This window comes from Bos indicus x Bos taurus, chromosome 29 (genome assembly GCF_003369695.1).
Source record: "Bos indicus x Bos taurus breed Angus x Brahman F1 hybrid chromosome 29, Bos_hybrid_MaternalHap_v2.0, whole genome shotgun sequence".
Classification (NCBI taxonomy): Eukaryota; Metazoa; Chordata; class Mammalia; order Artiodactyla; family Bovidae; genus Bos; species Bos indicus x Bos taurus.
This window is the reverse complement of record NC_040104.1, coordinates 31960480-31979623: the sequence shown is the minus strand read 5'-3', so window position 1 is coordinate 31979623 and position 19144 is coordinate 31960480. Positions and strand designations below refer to the sequence as shown.

General features: G+C 40.9%; 1 protein-coding gene across 1 annotated transcript in view; it reads left to right on the top strand.

Moving 5' to 3' along the window:
• LOC113886062 (glycerophosphodiester phosphodiesterase domain-containing protein 4-like) overlaps positions 1-16589 on the top strand; it is a 134978-nt gene extending 118389 nt beyond the window's left edge. Inside the window, 2 exon segments of the mRNA XM_027531997.1 lie at positions 5630-5777; positions 16503-16589. Of these exon segments, the coding sequence (XP_027387798.1) occupies positions 5630-5777; positions 16503-16589 (235 nt within the window).
• The last annotated feature ends 2555 nt before the right edge of the window (positions 16590-19144 follow it).

Below are 19144 nucleotides of genomic sequence, written 5' to 3'. Positions count from 1 at the left end.
ATTATGTTTTTTTTCCAGTAGTCATGTATGGATGTGAGAGTTGGACTATAAAAAAAGCTGAGTGCTGATATTGATGCTTTTGAACTGTGGTGTTGGAGAAGACTCTTGAGAGTCCCTTGGACTGTAAGGAGATCCAACCAATCCATCCTAAAGAGACCAGTTCTGGGTGCTCATTGGAAGGACTGATGTTGAAGCTGAAACTCCAATACTTTGGCCACCTGATGTGAAGAGCTGCCTCATTTGAAAAGACCCTGATGCTGGGAAAGATTGAGGCAGGAGGAGAAGGGAACGACAGAGGATGAGATGGTTGGATGGCATACTGACTTAATGGACATGAGTTTGAGTAAGCTCAGGGAGTTGGTGATAGACAGGGAGGCCTGGCATGCTGCAGTTCATGGGATTGCAAAGAGTCAGACACGACTGAGTGACTGAACTGAACTGAGCTATAACTTTTTAACTATAACATCTAGAGCTTCACTGAAAGTTGTAAGACTTAAATAGACTCCATAGTATAAAAATATTAATAGTTACATTAGACAGATTTGCCAGTGTAATGGTCCAGAATAAGATCAGTTTCCTGGGGCTTCTTTATCTGCTATCTTCTGAGAATTGTTTGCCATGAATATAAGTTGTTACTTCTATGGGATTAATAGCTAGAATTAATGGCAAGATTAATGGCAAGAATGGATTAATGGGTTAATGGCAGGAATGCAATTGCTGGGGTATGGTAGTTTTCAGTTTTATAAGAAACTTTGTAAATTTTATGTAATTTGTAAGACACTTCCAAACATTTTCAGAGGGCCTGTACCTCTTTACATCCTACCAGTAATGTATGATGATTCAGAGCCTCTCTGTCCTTACCAGTTTTTGCCATTGTCTTTTTTTTTTTTGCTTTGAGAAAATTTTTATTGCACATCGTTGAATTAATTTGTTTGAATAAACAGCACACAAAACAAAGATTTATGTTGTGAAAATCCCTGAAGCTTCTAATCAGCAGTCTGCAAGGTGCAGAGACTTTGGTTTTGTGTCTTTTTAAGTCATACATTTCCATTTATTTTTAGATTTTGCACATAATTGTTTTCCAAAATATTTTTTTAACCTCCCCTGGGATTTATTTATATATATTAATCCATAGTTCAGTTTATTTTGTTATCGTGAATCAATGCTAACCCATTTAATGCACCAACACTGAATAGAAATTATTTTGCCATATAATTGCTTTATAGATATTGAAATATCTGATATGAAAATTAAAGTTTTCAATATTTTAAATATAACATTTTGTAAGTAATAGTTTTTGTTTGTTTGTTTTCCTTTTATTTTTTATTGAAGGATAATTGCTTTACAGAATTTTATTTTCTGTCAAACCTCAACATGAATCAGCCATAGGTATACATATATCCCCTCCCTTTTGAACCTCCCTCTCGTCTCCCTCCCCATCCCACCCCTCTAGTTTGATACAGGGCCCTGTTTGAGTTTCCTTAGCCATACAGCAAATTCCCCTTGACTATCTATTTTACATATGGTAATGTAAATTTCCATGTTACTTTTTCCATACATCTCACTGTCTCCTCCCCTCTCCCCATGTCCATAAATCTATTATCTATGTCTTTTTCTCCATTGCTGCCCTATAAATAAATTCTTCACTACCATTCTTCTAGATTCCGAATATATGTGTTAGAATATAATATTCATCTTTCTCTTTCTGACTCAATTCACTCTATATAATAGGCTTTAGGTTCATCCACCTCATCAGAACTGACTCAAATGCATTCCTTTTAATGGCGGAGTAATATTCCATTGTGTATATGTAGCAAGACTTCTTTATCCATTCATCTGTCGACAGATGGACATCCATGGGCATGGACATGCTTCCATGTTCTAGCTTTGTAAATAGTGCTGCAGTGAACAATGGGATGCATTTGTCTTGTTCAATTGTGGTTTCCTAAGGGTATATGCCTAGGTGTAGGATTGCTGGATCATATGGTGGTTTTTACCATGGTTCCTGACCCTGAAATGCTACCCTTTTCTGTGAGAATGAATGTGCCCCCAGTGGACCTGGTGCCTCATGCACTTTTCACAAGGCTGTGCGAGTACTAATAAATCAATGGGATCGGATATGCACTTTAATTTTCATAGGTATATAGAATACTCTTTCAGCTTTGTCCTTTAATTCTAAAGAAGAGAAAACCTATACATGAGTACTAAAAGAATCTGATCTTCTCCAGAAATCAAAACAGAATCAAATAACAGTTGTCCTTCAGAACCAACTATGTGACTGTTAGCTGGTGATTTTTTTTTTTTTTTATTCTTTCTTTTGAAAGTGAAAGTCAGTTGAGTCCGACTCTTGTGACCCCATGGACTGTAGCCCGCCAGCCTCCTCTGTCCATGGAATTTTGAATTTTCCAGGCAAGAATCCTAGAGGGGGTTGCCATTTCCTACTCCAGCCATTGTCATTTTTACTGTAGCCATTCTATAGGTGTGTAGTGATATCCCACTGTGGTTTTAATTATCATTCTCTGGTGGGTAATGAATTATACTGAATGTCTGTCTTATCATGTTCTTAGTTGCCTTGGTCTGTCCTCTTCGGTGAAATGTCTTATCATTCTTAACTGAATTTTATTGTTGAGTTTTGAGAGTTCTTTCTGTATTATAGATATCATCCTTTGTTGGGTATTTTGTTTGCATATATTTTGTCCCAGTCTGTTTCTGGTCTGTAGCGTCTCCTACACAGTCTTCCACAGAACAAGAGTTTTAAAATTTTGATTAGGTCTAACATCAGTTTTCCCTTTTATGAATCATGCTTTTTACTGTTGAGTCTACGAGTTCTTTGTATAGCCCACAGGTCTCAATTTTTCCTGCAAGTTTTATAATTTACATTATATATTTGTCTATGATCCATTTGAGTCAATTTTTATATTAAGAGTGTGTGTGGTGTTAAAATTTCTTCTTTTTTTTTTTTGCCTATGCCTATATGTTTTTGGCCAATTGCTCTAGTCCAGTTTGTTGAAAAAACTTCTCCTTATCCCATTAAGTTGCTTTTGGACCTTTGTAAAAAATCATTTTGACATTTGTGTGTGTCTGTTTCTGGGTTTCAAATTATGTCCCACTGTTCCATATGTCTGCTCCTTCCCTAATACCACACTGTTTTGATTGCTGTAGCTGTACAGTGTGCCTTAATACTGGGTACAGTGATTCTCTCTCACTTTACTCTTCTTTTTCAATATAGTTTTAATTAATTTTGGACTGAGTCTTTTGACATACATTGTAGAATCAGTTAGGACAGAGGAGCCTGGCAGGCTACAGTCCACAAGGTTGCAAAGAGTCGAACTTGACTGAAGCGACTTAGCACACACACATGCAAAGGTTAATTGTACAGAAGAAAATAAACAAACCAAGGAAAACTTGGTGGTATTTTGGTAAGAATTGCATTAACCTACAGATAAGTTTGAGGACAACTGACATCTGTATGATGTTGACTTTTCCAATTCATAAATACATGTGTCTCTTCACTTTTAAAATATTCTTTGATTACCTTCATCAATACTTTGATTACCTTCATCAATACTTTGTAGTTTTGGGCTTACAGATCCTATGCTTGTTAATACCTATGTATTTACATTCTTTGGGGTGATTGCTAATGGCATATTGTGTTTCAGTTTCTATAGGCTCATTATTAATAGATAGAAATTGTGAATGGTTTTTGTGTGTTGGCTTCAAAAAATTTTACTACTGTTTCCTTATTTCTGTTTCCTAATCTTCTGGTGATCTGAAGAATTGTCTTAGAGACATTTCTAGCATATTGGGTAACTAATTGCAAGCGCTGCTGTGAAAGTGATAGTATTATTTTTCTCTTACAGTTTATATACTGAGCCTAACAGCCTGCGAAGCTAGTACAAGACAAAGCTAGATTCAAATGCAGACTTGCACATAGCTGTTTCCAATATGCTATGTCATCTCAGGGTGAAGGAAAAATTTTGAAGGGATTTACATGGTATATTTTGTGAGAAGTTTTCCCTGAAAATGACAACTTGACTAGAATTACTAGACGCTCTACTTACTTTCTGTCTCTATAGACAGTGTACAAATATCTACCGACACACAGGTGGTGCTAGTGGTGAAGAACCCAACTGCCAGTGCAGGAGACCTAAGAGGTGTGGGTTCAATGCCTGGGTTGGGAAGATCTCCTGGAGAAGGAAATGGCAACCCACTCCAGAATTCTTGCCTAGAAAATCCCATGGACAGAGGAGCCTGGTGGGCTATAGTCCTTGGGGTTGCAAAGAGCTGGACACAACTGAAGTGACTTAGCATGCAGTGCATAGGGAAATATGGGTTCCATTTTCCCTACTAAGTGCTTTAAAAAATTCTTTATATTTGAAGTACAAATATTTACCATATTGGTATTCATTTCTTTTTTCCTTCAGTTAACTGTTTATGAAGCAGGTACTGGGTATACAGAGATGAGTAACACAGAATCTCTGCTTTTAATTTGCTACAGTCAAGTAAAGAAGACTGATAGGAAAGCAGGTAGTGTAATGGGTGTTAAGCATTCTGATGGAAGTAAGTACATTTTCTACACAATAGTGTACTGGAGCTGGTGCATATCAGCTTATGGGTGCAAATTGTAGGAATATTTATATGACATCAGTCATGTCCAACTCTTTGCAACCCCATGGACTGTAGCCTGCCAGGTTTCTCTGTCCATGAAAATTTCAGGCAAGAATACTGGAGTGGATTGCCTTTTCCTTCTAACAGGGCTTTCCTGTTTCCTCCCTCCCTCCCTCCCTTTCTTTCTTCCTTTTTTGTCTTGGGGCATGTACTCTACTAAAATACTACTATTACTGTTAACATAGAGAACAAGCTTATAGTTACCAAAGAGAAGGGGGGGGGGGATAAATTAGAAGTTTGGAATTAAAATAAACACACTACTATATTTAAAATAACTAGCCAACAAGGACCTATTGTACAGCACAGGAAACTATACTCAAGATCTTATAGTAACCTACAATGGAAAAGTATCTAAAAAGAATATAGATTTAGATCTATGTAGGCAATGGCAACCCACTCCAGTACTCTTGCCTGGAAAATCCCATGGAAGGAGGAGCCTGGTAGGCTGCAGTCCATGGGGTCGCTAAGAGTCGGACACGACTGAGCGACTTCACTTTCACTTTCACTTTCATGAGTTGGAGAAGGAAATGGCAACCCACTCCAGTATTCTTGCCTAGAGAATCCCAGGGATGGGGGAGCCTGGTGGGCTGCCGTCTATGGGGTCACACAGAGTCAGACACGACTGAAGTGACTTAGCAGCAGCAGCAGCAACGGCATATACTATGAATCACTTTGCTATAAACCTGAAACTAACACAACATTGTAAATCAACTATATTTCAATAAAAATTAAAAAAAATAGAAAAATACTACTGTTGGTACAGGAGCAAAGATATTAAATCTAGTCCTTTGTCCTCATTGAAACACGAGCTAATTCAGCATGTCGTATCATAAGATGTCACATGACCAACTGCTTCTTGTGATTTAAGTAAACACCTTTTACAAATATGGTGACCAGTTCCCTTTTAGATGATGAGTGTGAGATTAAGTCTTAATTTCCTATGGGTTCTTTTTCTTCCCAGAGAATATAAAGCAGCTAACATCACCATCAACTTATACATCATCAATGAACCTTGGCTCTTCTCACTAGCCTGGTGCTCCAGGATTCACTCAGTGACCACAGACAATACTCAGATCCTGAAGGAGATAAATCACCCTTACTACTTCATGGTGAGCTGATTGTCCAGATTGTTCTTCCAAATCTAGTACAGTAGGAGTCTCTGTCCCCTCTCCACCCTACATTGCCCACTGTGCAGTCTCCAGGGGAGCTAGTTAAGAGCAGAAACTTATGTGACATTGGAGAGGGGGCATTCTCTATTCTCTCACCCAGATTCTTCTGTGATTTTCAGGCAGAAATTGTTATTATTGGTATAATCATCACTCTTTATTGAATCCTCACAATGTGCCTTTCATGCAGAATGTAATTCAACCCTTTGGATTAGCCACTAGGAGCATTCCCATGGGAAATCTGAAATTTGATGTTATTAATATCCTTGACCAGAGAAGGCAATGGCACCCCACTCCAAGATTCAGAATGAGGTCTGACTCCAGAGTTTTGTTACTGCAACCCCTCCTTTCTGAAGGCACAACAACAATGCTAGTGACATGAGGTTTGTGGAGAAAACCAAGTATACTTGATTCCAAAACGAACACTGTGTGTCCTAAGCAAAATGCTTTTGAAGAGGAGAGTGTGACTATCCAGCTACTGCTTATGGTTAGAGGCGTGGGAATCTGAACACCTGGTTTACACTTGCAACTAAATCCCATCACTTACCTATGAAGAGAGCCCCAGCTAACCAGTTAACTGCTATAGAGCCTGTATTTTTTATCAGCATAGAGCAGGATGACTGAGTCAGGCACAATAGCCCACAGCAGAAATCTGCTCTGTGAGCTAGGTCTTTCCCTACCCCTGAATAAGCTCTCACTCAGATTCCATAGTTTCTCTAGTCACTCTGAGATAATTTTTAAAGTTCTTTTTAATCACCAAAAAGCCTCAGCTCAGCATCAAGTGTCTAATCCAGAGTAATAACCCAATGTCTAAACTGCCTTGAACATTAAAATTTTAGGCAGAGACACCTAAATGAGAAGCTTAAATATTTTAGATTGCTTTCTCCATAGCTGCAGCCTCACTGGCCCTTGTTTCTGACTTGATCAGAGGCAGGAGCAGGTGCGAGGTGATCGGGGCCAAGCGCACAGTCTCATCAGGCCAGTACTGCATTGAGGCCTTCTGGTGGCAGTGTAAAACTGCATACCCCTTGGTGCCTTGGGCAGCCCTCTGCAGATGACCCTCAAGGAAACCTTGGGTGGCAGGCCCCTTGGCATAGATGAAGCCTCTCCACTTGTCTGTCTCTGTACTGTCCTCCTTCATTCATAGACTATATACTTTTCTAACAATTTTATTTTTAAAAATTGATTACAGAGTAAACTTGTTCAATATGTAAAATTAATCATTATAAAATGCATAAGTTAGAAAGCAGTATACCCCTCCATAATCCTATCCTCCTACATCAGTAATGTCTGATAGTTGTCCCTTTGGATATATTAAATAAAATTTTATTAAGTAAAATTTTCATTTTAATATTTGAATTGTTAATAAATTCATGTGAATCAAAATTCAGAGTGTAAAAGACGTAAAGTCAAAAACTTCTTTCTACACCTGGCCTGGACTTGTTTTAAAGGACCCAAGGTCAGTTTGTTCAGGAAGGTGGAGCCAGTATTCCAAGGACCCTCCTAAGCAACCCTCACCCTGAGTTAGAATATGCAGGTTCAGATCCTGGCCACCTATTGTGTGAACTTGGAAATGTTAGTTAACCTGTCTTGGCCTCAGTTTGCTTATTTGTAAATTGAGTATCAAAAGTACTACAATGGAAGCATTTTTATCCAATATAATCCTCTCTGCTTAGTGTTCTATTAATTCAAAAATTTAAAACGAGGAATTGGGAAATAAATGATGTGTGGTCTGTTAGCATTTTTGTTGTTGTTGTTTGGTCGCCAAGTCTTGTCCAACTCTTTATGACGCCATGGACTGCAGCACCCCATGGCTTTCTTGTCCCGCACTATCTCTGGAGTTTGCCCAAGTTCATGTCTGTTGAATTGGTGATGCCATCCAACCATCTCATCATCTGTCACCCTCTTCTTCTGCCTTTAGTCTTTCTAGCATCAGGGTGTTTTCCAATGAGTCAGTTGTTTGCATCAGGTAGCTTTATCCAGGTCTTCCCTTGTGGCTCATATGGTAAAGAATCCACTTGCATTGCGGGAGACCTGGGTTCGATCCCTGGGTTGAGAATATCCCCGGCAGGCAGGCATGGCAACCTACTCCAGTATTCTTACCTGGAGAACCCCCATGGATAGAGGAGCCTGGCAGGCTATAGTTCATGGGGTCGCAAAGACTTAGTCATGACTGAGTGACTAAGCACACAGCAGAGCTTCAGCCAGCCTCAGTCCTTTGAATGAATATTCAGGGTTGCTTTACTTTAAGATTGACTGGTTTGGTCTCCTTGTTCTCTAAGGGACTCTCAAACATCTTCTCCAACACCACAGTTTGAAAGCATCAATTCTTCAGTGCTCTGCCTTCTTTATGGTCCAGCTCTCACATCCATACATGACTACTGGAAAGACCACAGCCTTGACTGTCCAGACCTTTGTATACAGACCTTTTACTGTGTGGATCACAACAAACTATGGAAAATTCTTCAAGATATGGGAATACCATACCACCTGACCTGCCTCCTGAGAAATCTGTATGCAGGTCTAGAAGCTGGACATGGAACAAAAGACTGGTTCCAAATCGGTAAAGGAGTACATCAAGGCTGCATATTGTCACCCTGCTTATTTAACTTTTATGCAGAGTACATCATGAGAAATGCTGGGAGGATGAAGCACAAGCTAGAATCAAGATTGCTGGGAGAAATATCAATTACCTCAGATATGCAGTTGACACCACCCTTATGGCAGGTAGCGAAGAAGAACTAAAGAGCCTCTCGATGAAAGTGAAAGAGGAGAGTGAAAAAGTTGGCTTAAAACTCAACATTCAGAAAACTAAGATCTTGGAATCTGCTCCCATCAGATCAGATCAGATCAGTCACTCAGTCATGTCTGACTCTTTGCGACCCCATGAATCGCAGCACGCCAGGCCTCCCTGTCCATCACCAACTCCCGGAGTTCACTCAGACTCACGTCCATCAAGTCAGTGATGCTATCCAGCCATCTCATCCTCTGTCATCCCCTTCTCCTCCTGCCCCCAATCCCTCCCAGCATCAGAGTCTTTTCCAGTGAGTCAACTCTTCCCATGAGGTGGCCAAAGTACTGGAGTTTCAGCTTTAGCATCATTCCTTCCAAAGAAATCCCAGGGCTGATCTCCTTCAGAATGGACTGGTTGGATCTCCTTGCAGTCCAAGAGACTCTCAAGAGTCTTCTCCAACACCACAGTTCAAAAGCATCAATTCTTTGGCACTCAGCCTTCTTCACAGTCCAACTCTCACATCCATACATGACCACAGGAAAAACCATAGCCTTGACTAGAAGAACCTTTGTTGACAAAGTAATGTCTCTGCTTTTGAATATGCTATCTAGGTTGGTCATAACTTTCCTTCCAAGGAGTAAGCGTCTTTTAATTTCATGGCTGCAGTCACCATCTGCAGTGATTTTGGAGCCCAGAAAAATAAAGTCTGACACTGTTTCCACTGTTTCCCCATCTATTTCCCATGAAGTAGTGGGACCGGATGCCATGATCTTCGTTTTCTGAATGTTGAGCTTTAAGCCAACTTTTTCCCTCTCCTCTTTCACTTTCATCAAGAGGCTTTTGAGTTCCTCTTCACTTTCTGCCATAAGGGTGGTGTCATCTGCATATCTGAGGTTATTGATATTTCTCCCGGCAATCTTGATTCCAGCTTGTGCTTCTTCCAGCCCAGCGTTTCTCATGATGTACTCTGCATATAAGTTAAATAAGCAGGGTGACAATATACAGCCTTGACGAACTCCTTCATGGAAAATAGATGGGGAAATAAAGGAAACAGTGAGAGGCTTTATTTTTGAGGGCTCCAAAAGTACTGCAGATGGTGACTGCAGCCATGAAATTAAAAGACCATTGCTCCTTAGAAGAAAAGCTATGACCAACCTAGACAGCATATTAAAAAGCAGAGACATTACTTTGCCAACAAAGGTCCATCTAAGTCAAGGCTATGGTTTTTCCAGGGGTTGTGTAAAGGATGTGCGAGATGGACTATAAAGAAAGCTGAGGGCTGAAGAACTGATGCTTTTGAACTGTGGTGTTGGAAAAGACTATCGAGAGTCCCTTGGACTGCAAGGAGATCCGACCAGTCAATCCTAAAGGAAATCAATACTGAATTGGAAGGATTGATGTTGAAGCTGAAGCTCCAATATTTTGGCCACCTGATGCGAAGAACTGACTCATTGGAAAAGACCCTGATACTGGGAAAGATTGAAGGTGGGAGGAGAAGGGGAGGACAGAGGATGAGATGGTTGGATGGCATCACCGACTTGATGGACATGAGTTTGAGTAAGCTCAGGGAGTTGGTAATGCACAGGGAAGCCTGTCTTGCTGTAGTCCATGGGACTGTCACAAAGAGTCGGATATTACTGAATGACTGAACTGAACTGACTGATATAGACCTTTGTCTGCAAAGTGATGTCTTTGCTTTTTAACACACTTTCTAGGTTTGTCACAGCTTTTCTGCCAAGAAGCAATCTTCTTTTAATGTCATGGCTGCACTCACCAGCTACAGTGATTTTAAAGCCCAAGAAAATAAAATCTATCACTGCTTTCCTTTTTTTCCCTTCTATTTGCCATGAAGTATGAGAGTCCCTTGGAGATGAGCCCTGGGATTTCTTTGGAAGGAATGATGCTAAAGCAGAAACCAGTACTTTGGCCACCTCATGTGAAGAGTTGACTCATTGGAAAAGACTCTGATGCTGGGAGGGATTGGGGGCAGGAGGAGAAGGGGACAACAGAGGATGAGATGGCTGGATGGCATCACTGACTCGATGGACGTGAGGCTGAGTGAACTCCAAGAGTTGGTGATGGACAGGGAGGCCTGGCGTGCTGCGATTCATGGGGTCGCAAAGAGTCGGACACAACTGAGTGACTGAACTGAATGGAACTGAACTGATGGGACTGGATGGCACTATCTTAGTTTTTTGAATGTTGAGTTGTAAGCCAGCTTTTTCACTCTCCTCCTTTACCCTAATCAAGAGGCTCTTTAGTTCCTCTTTGCTTTCTGCCATTAGAGTAGTATCATCCATATAACTGAGGTTGTTGGTGTTTCTTCCAGGAGTCTTGATTCCAGCTTGTAACTCATCCAGAGGTGCATTTCTCATGATGTGTTCAACATATAGATTAAACAAACTGGATAACAATAAAAAGCCTTGTTGTACTCTTTTTTTAATCCTGAACTAGTCAGTTATTCCATTCAGGGTATTGTTGTTTCTTGACCCGCATACAGGTTTCTCAGGAGACAGGTAAGATGATGTGGTATTCCCGTTTCTTTAAGAGTTTCCCACAGTTTGTTATGATATACACAGTCAAAGGCTTTGGCATAGTCAATGAAATGGAGGTAGATGTTTTTCTGCAATTCTCTTGCTTTCTCAATGGTCCAGGAAATGTTGCCAATTTCATCTCTGGTTCCTCTACCTTCTCTAAACCCAGCTTGAATACCTGGCAGTTCTTGTTTCACATAATGCTGAAGCCTAGCTTGGAGGATTTTGAGAATAACCTTACTAGCATGGGAGATGAGAGCAGTTGTCCAGTGATTTGAACATTCTTTAGTACCTTCTTGGGAACTGGGATGAGGATTGACCTTTTCCAGTCCTGTGGCCACTGCTGTGTTTTCTAAATTTGCTGACATATTAAATGCAGCACTTTAATAGCATCATCTTTAGGATTTTAAGTAGCTGTGCTGGAATTCCATCACCTCCACTAGCTTTATCGGCAGCAGTGCTTCCTAAGGCCCACTTGACTTCACACTCCAGAATGTCTGGCTCTGGGTGACTGATTACACCATCGTGGTTATCTGGGTCATTAAAATCTTTTTTGTACAGTTCTTCTATGTATTCTTTCCATCTCTTCTTGATCTTTTCTGCTTCTGTTAGGCCTTTACTGTTTCTGTCTTTTCCTATGCCTATCTTTGGATGAAATGTTACTTTGATATTTCCAGTTTTCTTGAAGAGATCTCTAATCTTATCCTTTCCGTTATTTTCCTGTTTCTTTGCGCTGTTCTTTGAAGAAGGCCTTCTTGTCTCTCCTTGGTTCTCTGGAACTCTGCATTTAGATGGGTATACCTTTCCCTTTCTTGTTTTTCACTTCTCCTTTCCTCAGCTGTTTGTAAAGCCTCATCAGATAAACATTTACCTTCTTGCATTTCTTTTTCTTTGGGATGGTTTGGTTCACTATCTCCTGTACAGTGTATGGACCTCTGCCCACAGTTCTTCAGGCACTCTGTTTACTGGATCTAATCCCTTGAATCTATTTATCACCTCCACTGTGTATTAACAGGGAATTTGATTTAAGTTGTACCTGACTGGCCTAGTGGTTTCCCCCACTTTCTTTGGTCTAAGCCTGAATTTGACCATGTTGAAAAAACTTAGTGGCCTAATACTTAGTGGCTTAAAATATTTGTTTTTCACATTCTGTATAATGGCTGAACGCTTTCTCTGGTCTCAACCAGTTTGGTTGGACTGGGTGTCTAGGATGGCCTCATCCACAGGTCTAGGGTCTTACTTGGAATGACTGTGGTCTCCCTTCATTTGGTCACTCCTCCTCAAGGAGGCCAGCTTTACTTATGTTCTCCTGGTGGTGCTGGCTTCTTAGTAGTTAGAGAGGTCAAACCCAGTGCATGTGCCTTTCTAAGGATCTCCTAATCTGATGTTTGCTAATGTTCTACAGACCAAAGATAATGACATGGTCAAGTCCAGATTCAAGGTAGGGCAGGGAGCAACAGATGTTAGCTCTTGCTAGAGAGGAACAACCAAGTCATATTGCATACAGGCCTGCATGTGGGGAGGAATATTGTGATTATTTTATAAGCAATCCACCACATACATACCTAATACATTTTAAAGTAGTCATTCACCTTTTGACATAGACTCAAGGTCTTTCGTTTGAGGGTATTTTAGCTGATTGAATTCTGTATTCACTTGCTTATATATACTTCCAAATGAACCAGCTATGATTTCTAAGTTTGTTTCCTTTTTTTGTTTTTCAGTCACTAAGTCATGTCCGAGTCTTAAAGCACAAAAATAACTTAAAGTCATTGGGAGAATGAGGAATCCAGCCAGATTTTTATAATAATCCCATCACCCCCAGTCTCTTAGTGTGTCACTCACATCTAATTCATTTGCAGTTTATTTTTACTTATTTATTTAGGGCTGCACTGGGCCTTTGTTGCTTTGCGTGGGCTTTCTCTAGCTGCAGCAAGGAGAGGCTACTCTTTGTTGTAACGAGCAGGCTTCTCATTTCAGTGTCTTCTCTTGTCACACAGGCTCTAGGGCGTACAGGCTCAGTAGCTGTAGTTCTTGGGCCCTAGAGCACGTGGGCTCCAGTGGTTGTGGCACACAGGCTCAGACGCTGTGGCTTGCGGGCTCTCAAGTGCACACTCTGTACTTGTGGCACATGGTCTTTAGTTTGCTCTGCAGCACGTGAACTCTTCCCAGAGCAGGGGTTGAGCACATGTCCCCTTCAATGAATGTGTGCATGCTTAGTTGTGTCTGACTTTTTGTGACCCTATGGACTGTAACCCACCAGGCTCCTCTGTCCATGGTATTCTCTATAGAAGAATACTGAAATGGGTTGTCATTTCCTCCTCCAGGAGGTCCTCCCAACCCAGGGATTGAACCTGTGTCTCTTGCATCTCCTGCATTGGTAGGTAGATTTTTATTCACTGCACCACCAAGGAAGTCCTGCAGTATATTTTTTAATGACTTTTTCTGTCATCATCAACTTTTAAAAAGCATTGACTTAGTATCGCTTGAAAATGTCATATTTTTTTTACTCGGCTTTTACACATCTAAGCAACATTTAATTATACCACAGAATCATAACAAGTGCAGCTGTTCTAAAGCCATATGGAGTAAAAACAACTGATTCTTATTGACTGTGCAGCCTACCTGGTGGGCATCCTGGAGGAGGCCAAGGCATTGGTCAGGTTCTGAGAGGGCATTAGGAGCCTTGGATTAGTGGAACTTGGTTGAAAGCTTCTGCCGTACCTGCCTACTAGAGCTATTTGAAGGATTAGCTGTGAAAATACCCTTAATATGCTTAGAACACTTCCTTCAATTTAGTTCAGTTCAGTCGTTCAGTCGTGTCCGACTCTTTGTGACTCCATGAATCACAGCATGCCAGGCTTCGCTGTCCATCACCAACACCTGGAGTTCACCCAAACTCAAGTCCATCGAGTCAGTGATGCCATCCAGCCATCCCATTCTCTGTCGTCCCCTTCTCCTCCTGCCCCCAATCCCTCCCAGCATCAGGGTCTTTTCCAATGAGTCAACTCTTCGCATGAGGTGGCCAAAGTACTGGAGTTTCAGCTGTAGCATCATTCCTTCCAAAGAAATCCCAGGGCTGATCTCCTTTAGGATGGACTGATTGGATCTCCTTGCAGTCCAAGGGACTCTCAAGAGTCTTCTCCAACACCACAGTTCAAAAGCATCAATTCTTTGGCTCTCAGCCTTCTTCACAGTCCAACTCTCACATCCATACATGACCACTGGAAAAACCATAGCCTTGACTAGACGAACATTTGTTGGCAAAGTAATGTCTCTGCTTTTCAATATGCTATCTGGGTTGGTCATAACTTTCCTTCCAAGGAGTAAGCGTCTTTTAATTTCATGGCTGCAGTCACCATCTGCAGTGATTTTGGAGCTCAGAAAAATAAAGTCTGACACTGTTTCCACTGTTTCCCCGTCTATTTCCCATGAAGTGATGGGACTGGATGCCATGATCTTTATTTTCTGAATGTTGAGCTTTAAGCCAACTTTTTCACTCTCCACTTTCACTTTCATCAAGAGGCTTTTGAGTTCCTCTTCACTTTCTGCCATAAGGGTGGTGTCATCTGCATATCTGAGGTTATTGATATTTCTCCTGGCAATCTTGATTCCAGCTTGTGTTTCTTCCAGTCCAGCATTTCTCATGATTTACTCTGCATATAAGTTAAATAAGCAGGGTGACAATATACAGCCTTGACATACTCCTTTTCCTATTTGGAACCAGTCTGTTTTTCCATGTCCAGTTCTAACTGTTGCTTCCTGACCTGCATACAGATTTCTCAAGAGAGAGGACAGGTGGTCTGGTATTCCCATCTCTTTCAGAATTTTCCACAGTTTATTGTGATCCACACAGTCAAAGGCTTTGGCATAGTCAATAAAGCAGAGATAGATGTTTTTTTGGAACTCTCTTGCTTTTTCCATGATCTAGCGGATGTTGGAAATTTGATCTCTGGTTCCTCTTCCTTTTCTAAAACCAGCTTGAACATCAGGAAGTTCATGGTTCACATATTGCTGAAGCCTGGCTTGGAGAATATTGAGCATTACTTTACTAGCATGTGAGATGAGTGCAATTGTGTGGTAGTTTGAGCATTCTTTGGCATTGGAATGAAAATGGTAGTTTGAGCATTCTTTGGCATTGTCTTTCTTTGGGATTGGAATGAAAACTGACCTTTTCCAGTCCTGTGGCCACTGCTGAGTTTTCCAAATTTGCTGGCATATTGAGTGCAGCACTTTCACAGCATCATCTTCGAGGATTTGAAATAGCTCCACTGGAATTCCATCACCTCCACTAGCTTTGTTCGTAGTGATGCTTTCTAAGGCCCACTTGACTTCACATTCCAGGATGTCTGGCTCTAAGTCAGTGATCACACCATCATGATTATCTGGGTCGTGAAGATCTTTTTTGTACAGTTCTTCTGTGTATTCTCCTATAATTGCTCATTAATATTAGTTCTCATCATTATTACCATCATTCATGTTATTGTTATGATAATAATTATAATAATGATAATATTATTATATAATATAATAAGGATAATATTATTATCATTACTAATAGTAAAATCATTACTATCATTTCTTTCTTTCTCTTCTTTCTTTCTACTAATCAGTCCAAGAAAAGACCTTGGGATAGAGTGGAAAATGGCATAAGAAAGAAAAAAATGCCAGACCCAGTACCATCGTGTAGTATTGGAGGTGAAATAATGCAAGTAGAAAGGGAAGATCAAACCAGGGAATTTAAAAACTCATGCAAGTGAAGCTAGGAGATGGAGGTCTGTAAAATGGGTGATTCAGTCAAGGAGCCTCAAGCAGTAGGCATGTTAGTCTTAGTTAAGAATGATAATTTCAGCATGCTTATTTGAAGCACAATGACTTAGAAGAATGATTCCTAAATTCCGGTTCACAGACTGGTTGCTTGTTTCTAGGAAGCTTGTTAAAGATGCAGAAGTTCTGATTCCTGAGTCGCTAATGAGGCCCAGGAAGCTGTCTTATGAAAGGCTGTGGCTCAGGTAGATTTGGATGCACGGCCAGGTTTGGGAAGCTGTGCCGTGAACACATAGAACACTGGAAGCCAAGGAACTTGGGCTGTAGTCCTGGGTCCAGAGAAGACTTGCTCTGTGACATCTCTGCGACTCCCTCAGACCTCTGTCAGGGGTCCAGGGAAATGAGGTGTGTGAAGTGTTTTAGCCCTTGTAGAGCCCTCGACACATGTAAAGCGGGGATTACATGTTAGGTTAGCAGCAGGTATTCTCTGTGTTTGACTTCAATCCCAGCGATCAAGGTTCCTCTCCCTGCTCTGCCCCTGCTCCATCCCTGACAGCCAAGCAAGGGACTTGATCCACATGATCTACAATGTTCTCCAACTGTAAATGCCTAAAACTGTTTTCTGTTTTGCAGACACCAAAGTTCTATCTATTCATGTGGATTTTCATGGATATTCTTTCTGCAGTTTTCATTGTTGCCATATTTCATTTTTATTGCTAAGCATATGTTTGTAATTTTAAATGCTTTTTTCCCCCAAATAAAAATATACATGATTTGATGGAAGTTTAAGAAAAAACAGTTACATTCTTCTCATAGTCCCACGTGGCAAATCTCAGGGAGACAGGGTTTTAAGGGTTTTCTCTTCCAAACCTCCTGTTTCTTCTCATGCTGCCTGCAGCTCCTCACACCCTGTCTACCTCCTCTACGTGAGACCATATCCTAAGATAAGGACTCTCACTAAAGCTTAATCAAAGCCTGTTACTGCAGATCCCTTGTGGATCAGTTGGGAGAGGACAGAGGTTGAAGGTCGTTCAGAACAAGTGCCTCCGCCTCCCCACCTTCCACAGGATGGATGGGACACAGCAGGGTGCTGTGTAAAGAGCAAGCTCCCCCTCCAGGAAACCTGGATTTTAGTCCTGGCTTTTCCTGTAGTTGCTGGGTGACTCTGGGGAAATCACTGTCCCTTTCCAGACCATAGTCTTTGTATCTGTCCAAGAAAATGACATTTGGGAATTCTTGAGGGGAAAATGCTGTGAGATTACAAGGTTCAGGCAGAAGAGGGGACATCTGGTAGAAAAATTTTAGCTGAAAGATACTCCATGGTTCTTTAGATCTCATCGTGCCCATCATTTCCTCATCTGAGTTATCTTTTAAAGGAGGAAACTACAAACCCTCCTCCTAAGGTAGCATTTAACTGGGTAATGTTCTTTTCTGGCCACTGCTTGTATTATTTTCACTTTGGAAGAGGTCTGTGAGGCTCATGGTCCCTCTGCTTCATTCTAGGAGGAGAGACAGCCAGAGTGAAAAAATCCTCCATGGTATCACCAGTTACACAGGTAAAGTCAGAGGCCTTTAGGAAGTCATTGCCTCCAGAAAGCAGGGCCTACCTTTAATGTTTCTCTCAAGAATTTAAGGAGTCTAAAATTATGGAGTGGGAACCAGTGAGAAGTTAGGAGAAATAGGCTGGGCACAGATTCTAGAGAGCTCTTGACATCAGAATTCATTGTGGACTTTATCCTCTAAGCAGTGAGATTTCTTGGAAGATTTTGAATGTGGGTATATATTTGCTCTCTTGTTCATATATTCATTCATCACATGATTATTATTGAGTACCTGCTTTGTGCCAGGCATTCTGAGAGGCTGAAGCACCTGAAAGCTGTCTATGGAGGGTGGTTCAAGAGGAAAGAGCTTCTGGCCCACAGGAGCAGTGAGGAAGCAGGCGAAGGTATAACAGTTGACATCTTTGGTTCAGGCATCTAGTTCCAGGACAGAGAAGCCACCGTGTTGATCACAGCTCAGTGTGCTCTATGTGGCTTCAGGTGTGATGTATGTTGGAAGGTGGAAGGAAAAAATGGCAAAGATCCTGGAGTTGTGGTCTAGAGTCTAGGCTCTGCATATAAGCAATTGGGAAATGGTGAATGAGTTTCAAGCAAGGGAATAATATGCTTAGACTTCTGTGTAAAGGGATAGAACAGCAGAATAACTTATTGATCAGCAGGATAACTAAGGGCTGAGTAAGTGATATAGGTCCATTAAGGGAAGGGAAGCTAGAGTTTATATTTCAGGAGGTTGTGGGGATAATCACACAGTGAGTTACTGGTTTGGGAAGCCAGTGCAATGTCAAAGGGAAAACCATTTAGGAGGCAGAAGACTGTGCAGTACATGATGCAGTTTCCTCCCACAGCTTGTGGAGCCTTAAGTAAAGTTGAAACAGTCACAAAATCATGAATTAATTTAATTTCTTATGGACAGTGGTATAGATCATGAGATGTGTACCAACTGGCAGAGTGTTCAACACAAACATTACTTAGAGTTGCAGGAATGGATTCATAGGGACCATGAAAACCAAGTTCAGAAATTTGAAGAGCAATTGTCTTTCCTACTGTAAAATTGATAGGTTTAACCAAGCTGATACAAATTTCTTAAGATAGAGATTTCCAGTAACTGAGTTTTACACATTTTAAAAAGATCACTCTGCTGGCTTTTAAGATGACTGAAGACTGTGTTCCAGCTGCCTTATGCTTTTTAGTAGTTATATTAGTAATCCAGGGCTTCCCAAACAAAATACCACAGACTGGGTGCCTTTAGCAACAGAAACTGATTTTTCTTACAGTTCTGGAGGCTAGAGGCACAACATCAGTGCATCATCAGATTTGCTTTCTTCTGGGGCCTCTCTCCTTGGCTTACAGATGCCCACTTTCTTGCTATGTCCTCACACTCTGATTTCTCTGTGCACACACAAACCCCCAGTGTCCTCAGTGTCTCCAGATTTTCTCTTCTCTGCTCAGACTGGATCAGGGCTCACCATAATGGCCTCATTTTGATCATGTCTTTAAAAGATTTATCTCCTAAATTAGTCCTATATTGAAGTGCTAGTGGTTAGGGCTTTAACATATGAATTTGTGTGGTATTTAGCCCATAACAGTAATCCAACCAAGAAATAAAAGAATGTGAAAATGATGAGAAAACCATGGATGGAAGAGAAGTTTTGAAGGAAAGTTAAAAGAACTGTTTACATTTGAATGAAAGAAGTAATTATAATGCCTTAGGAAAGC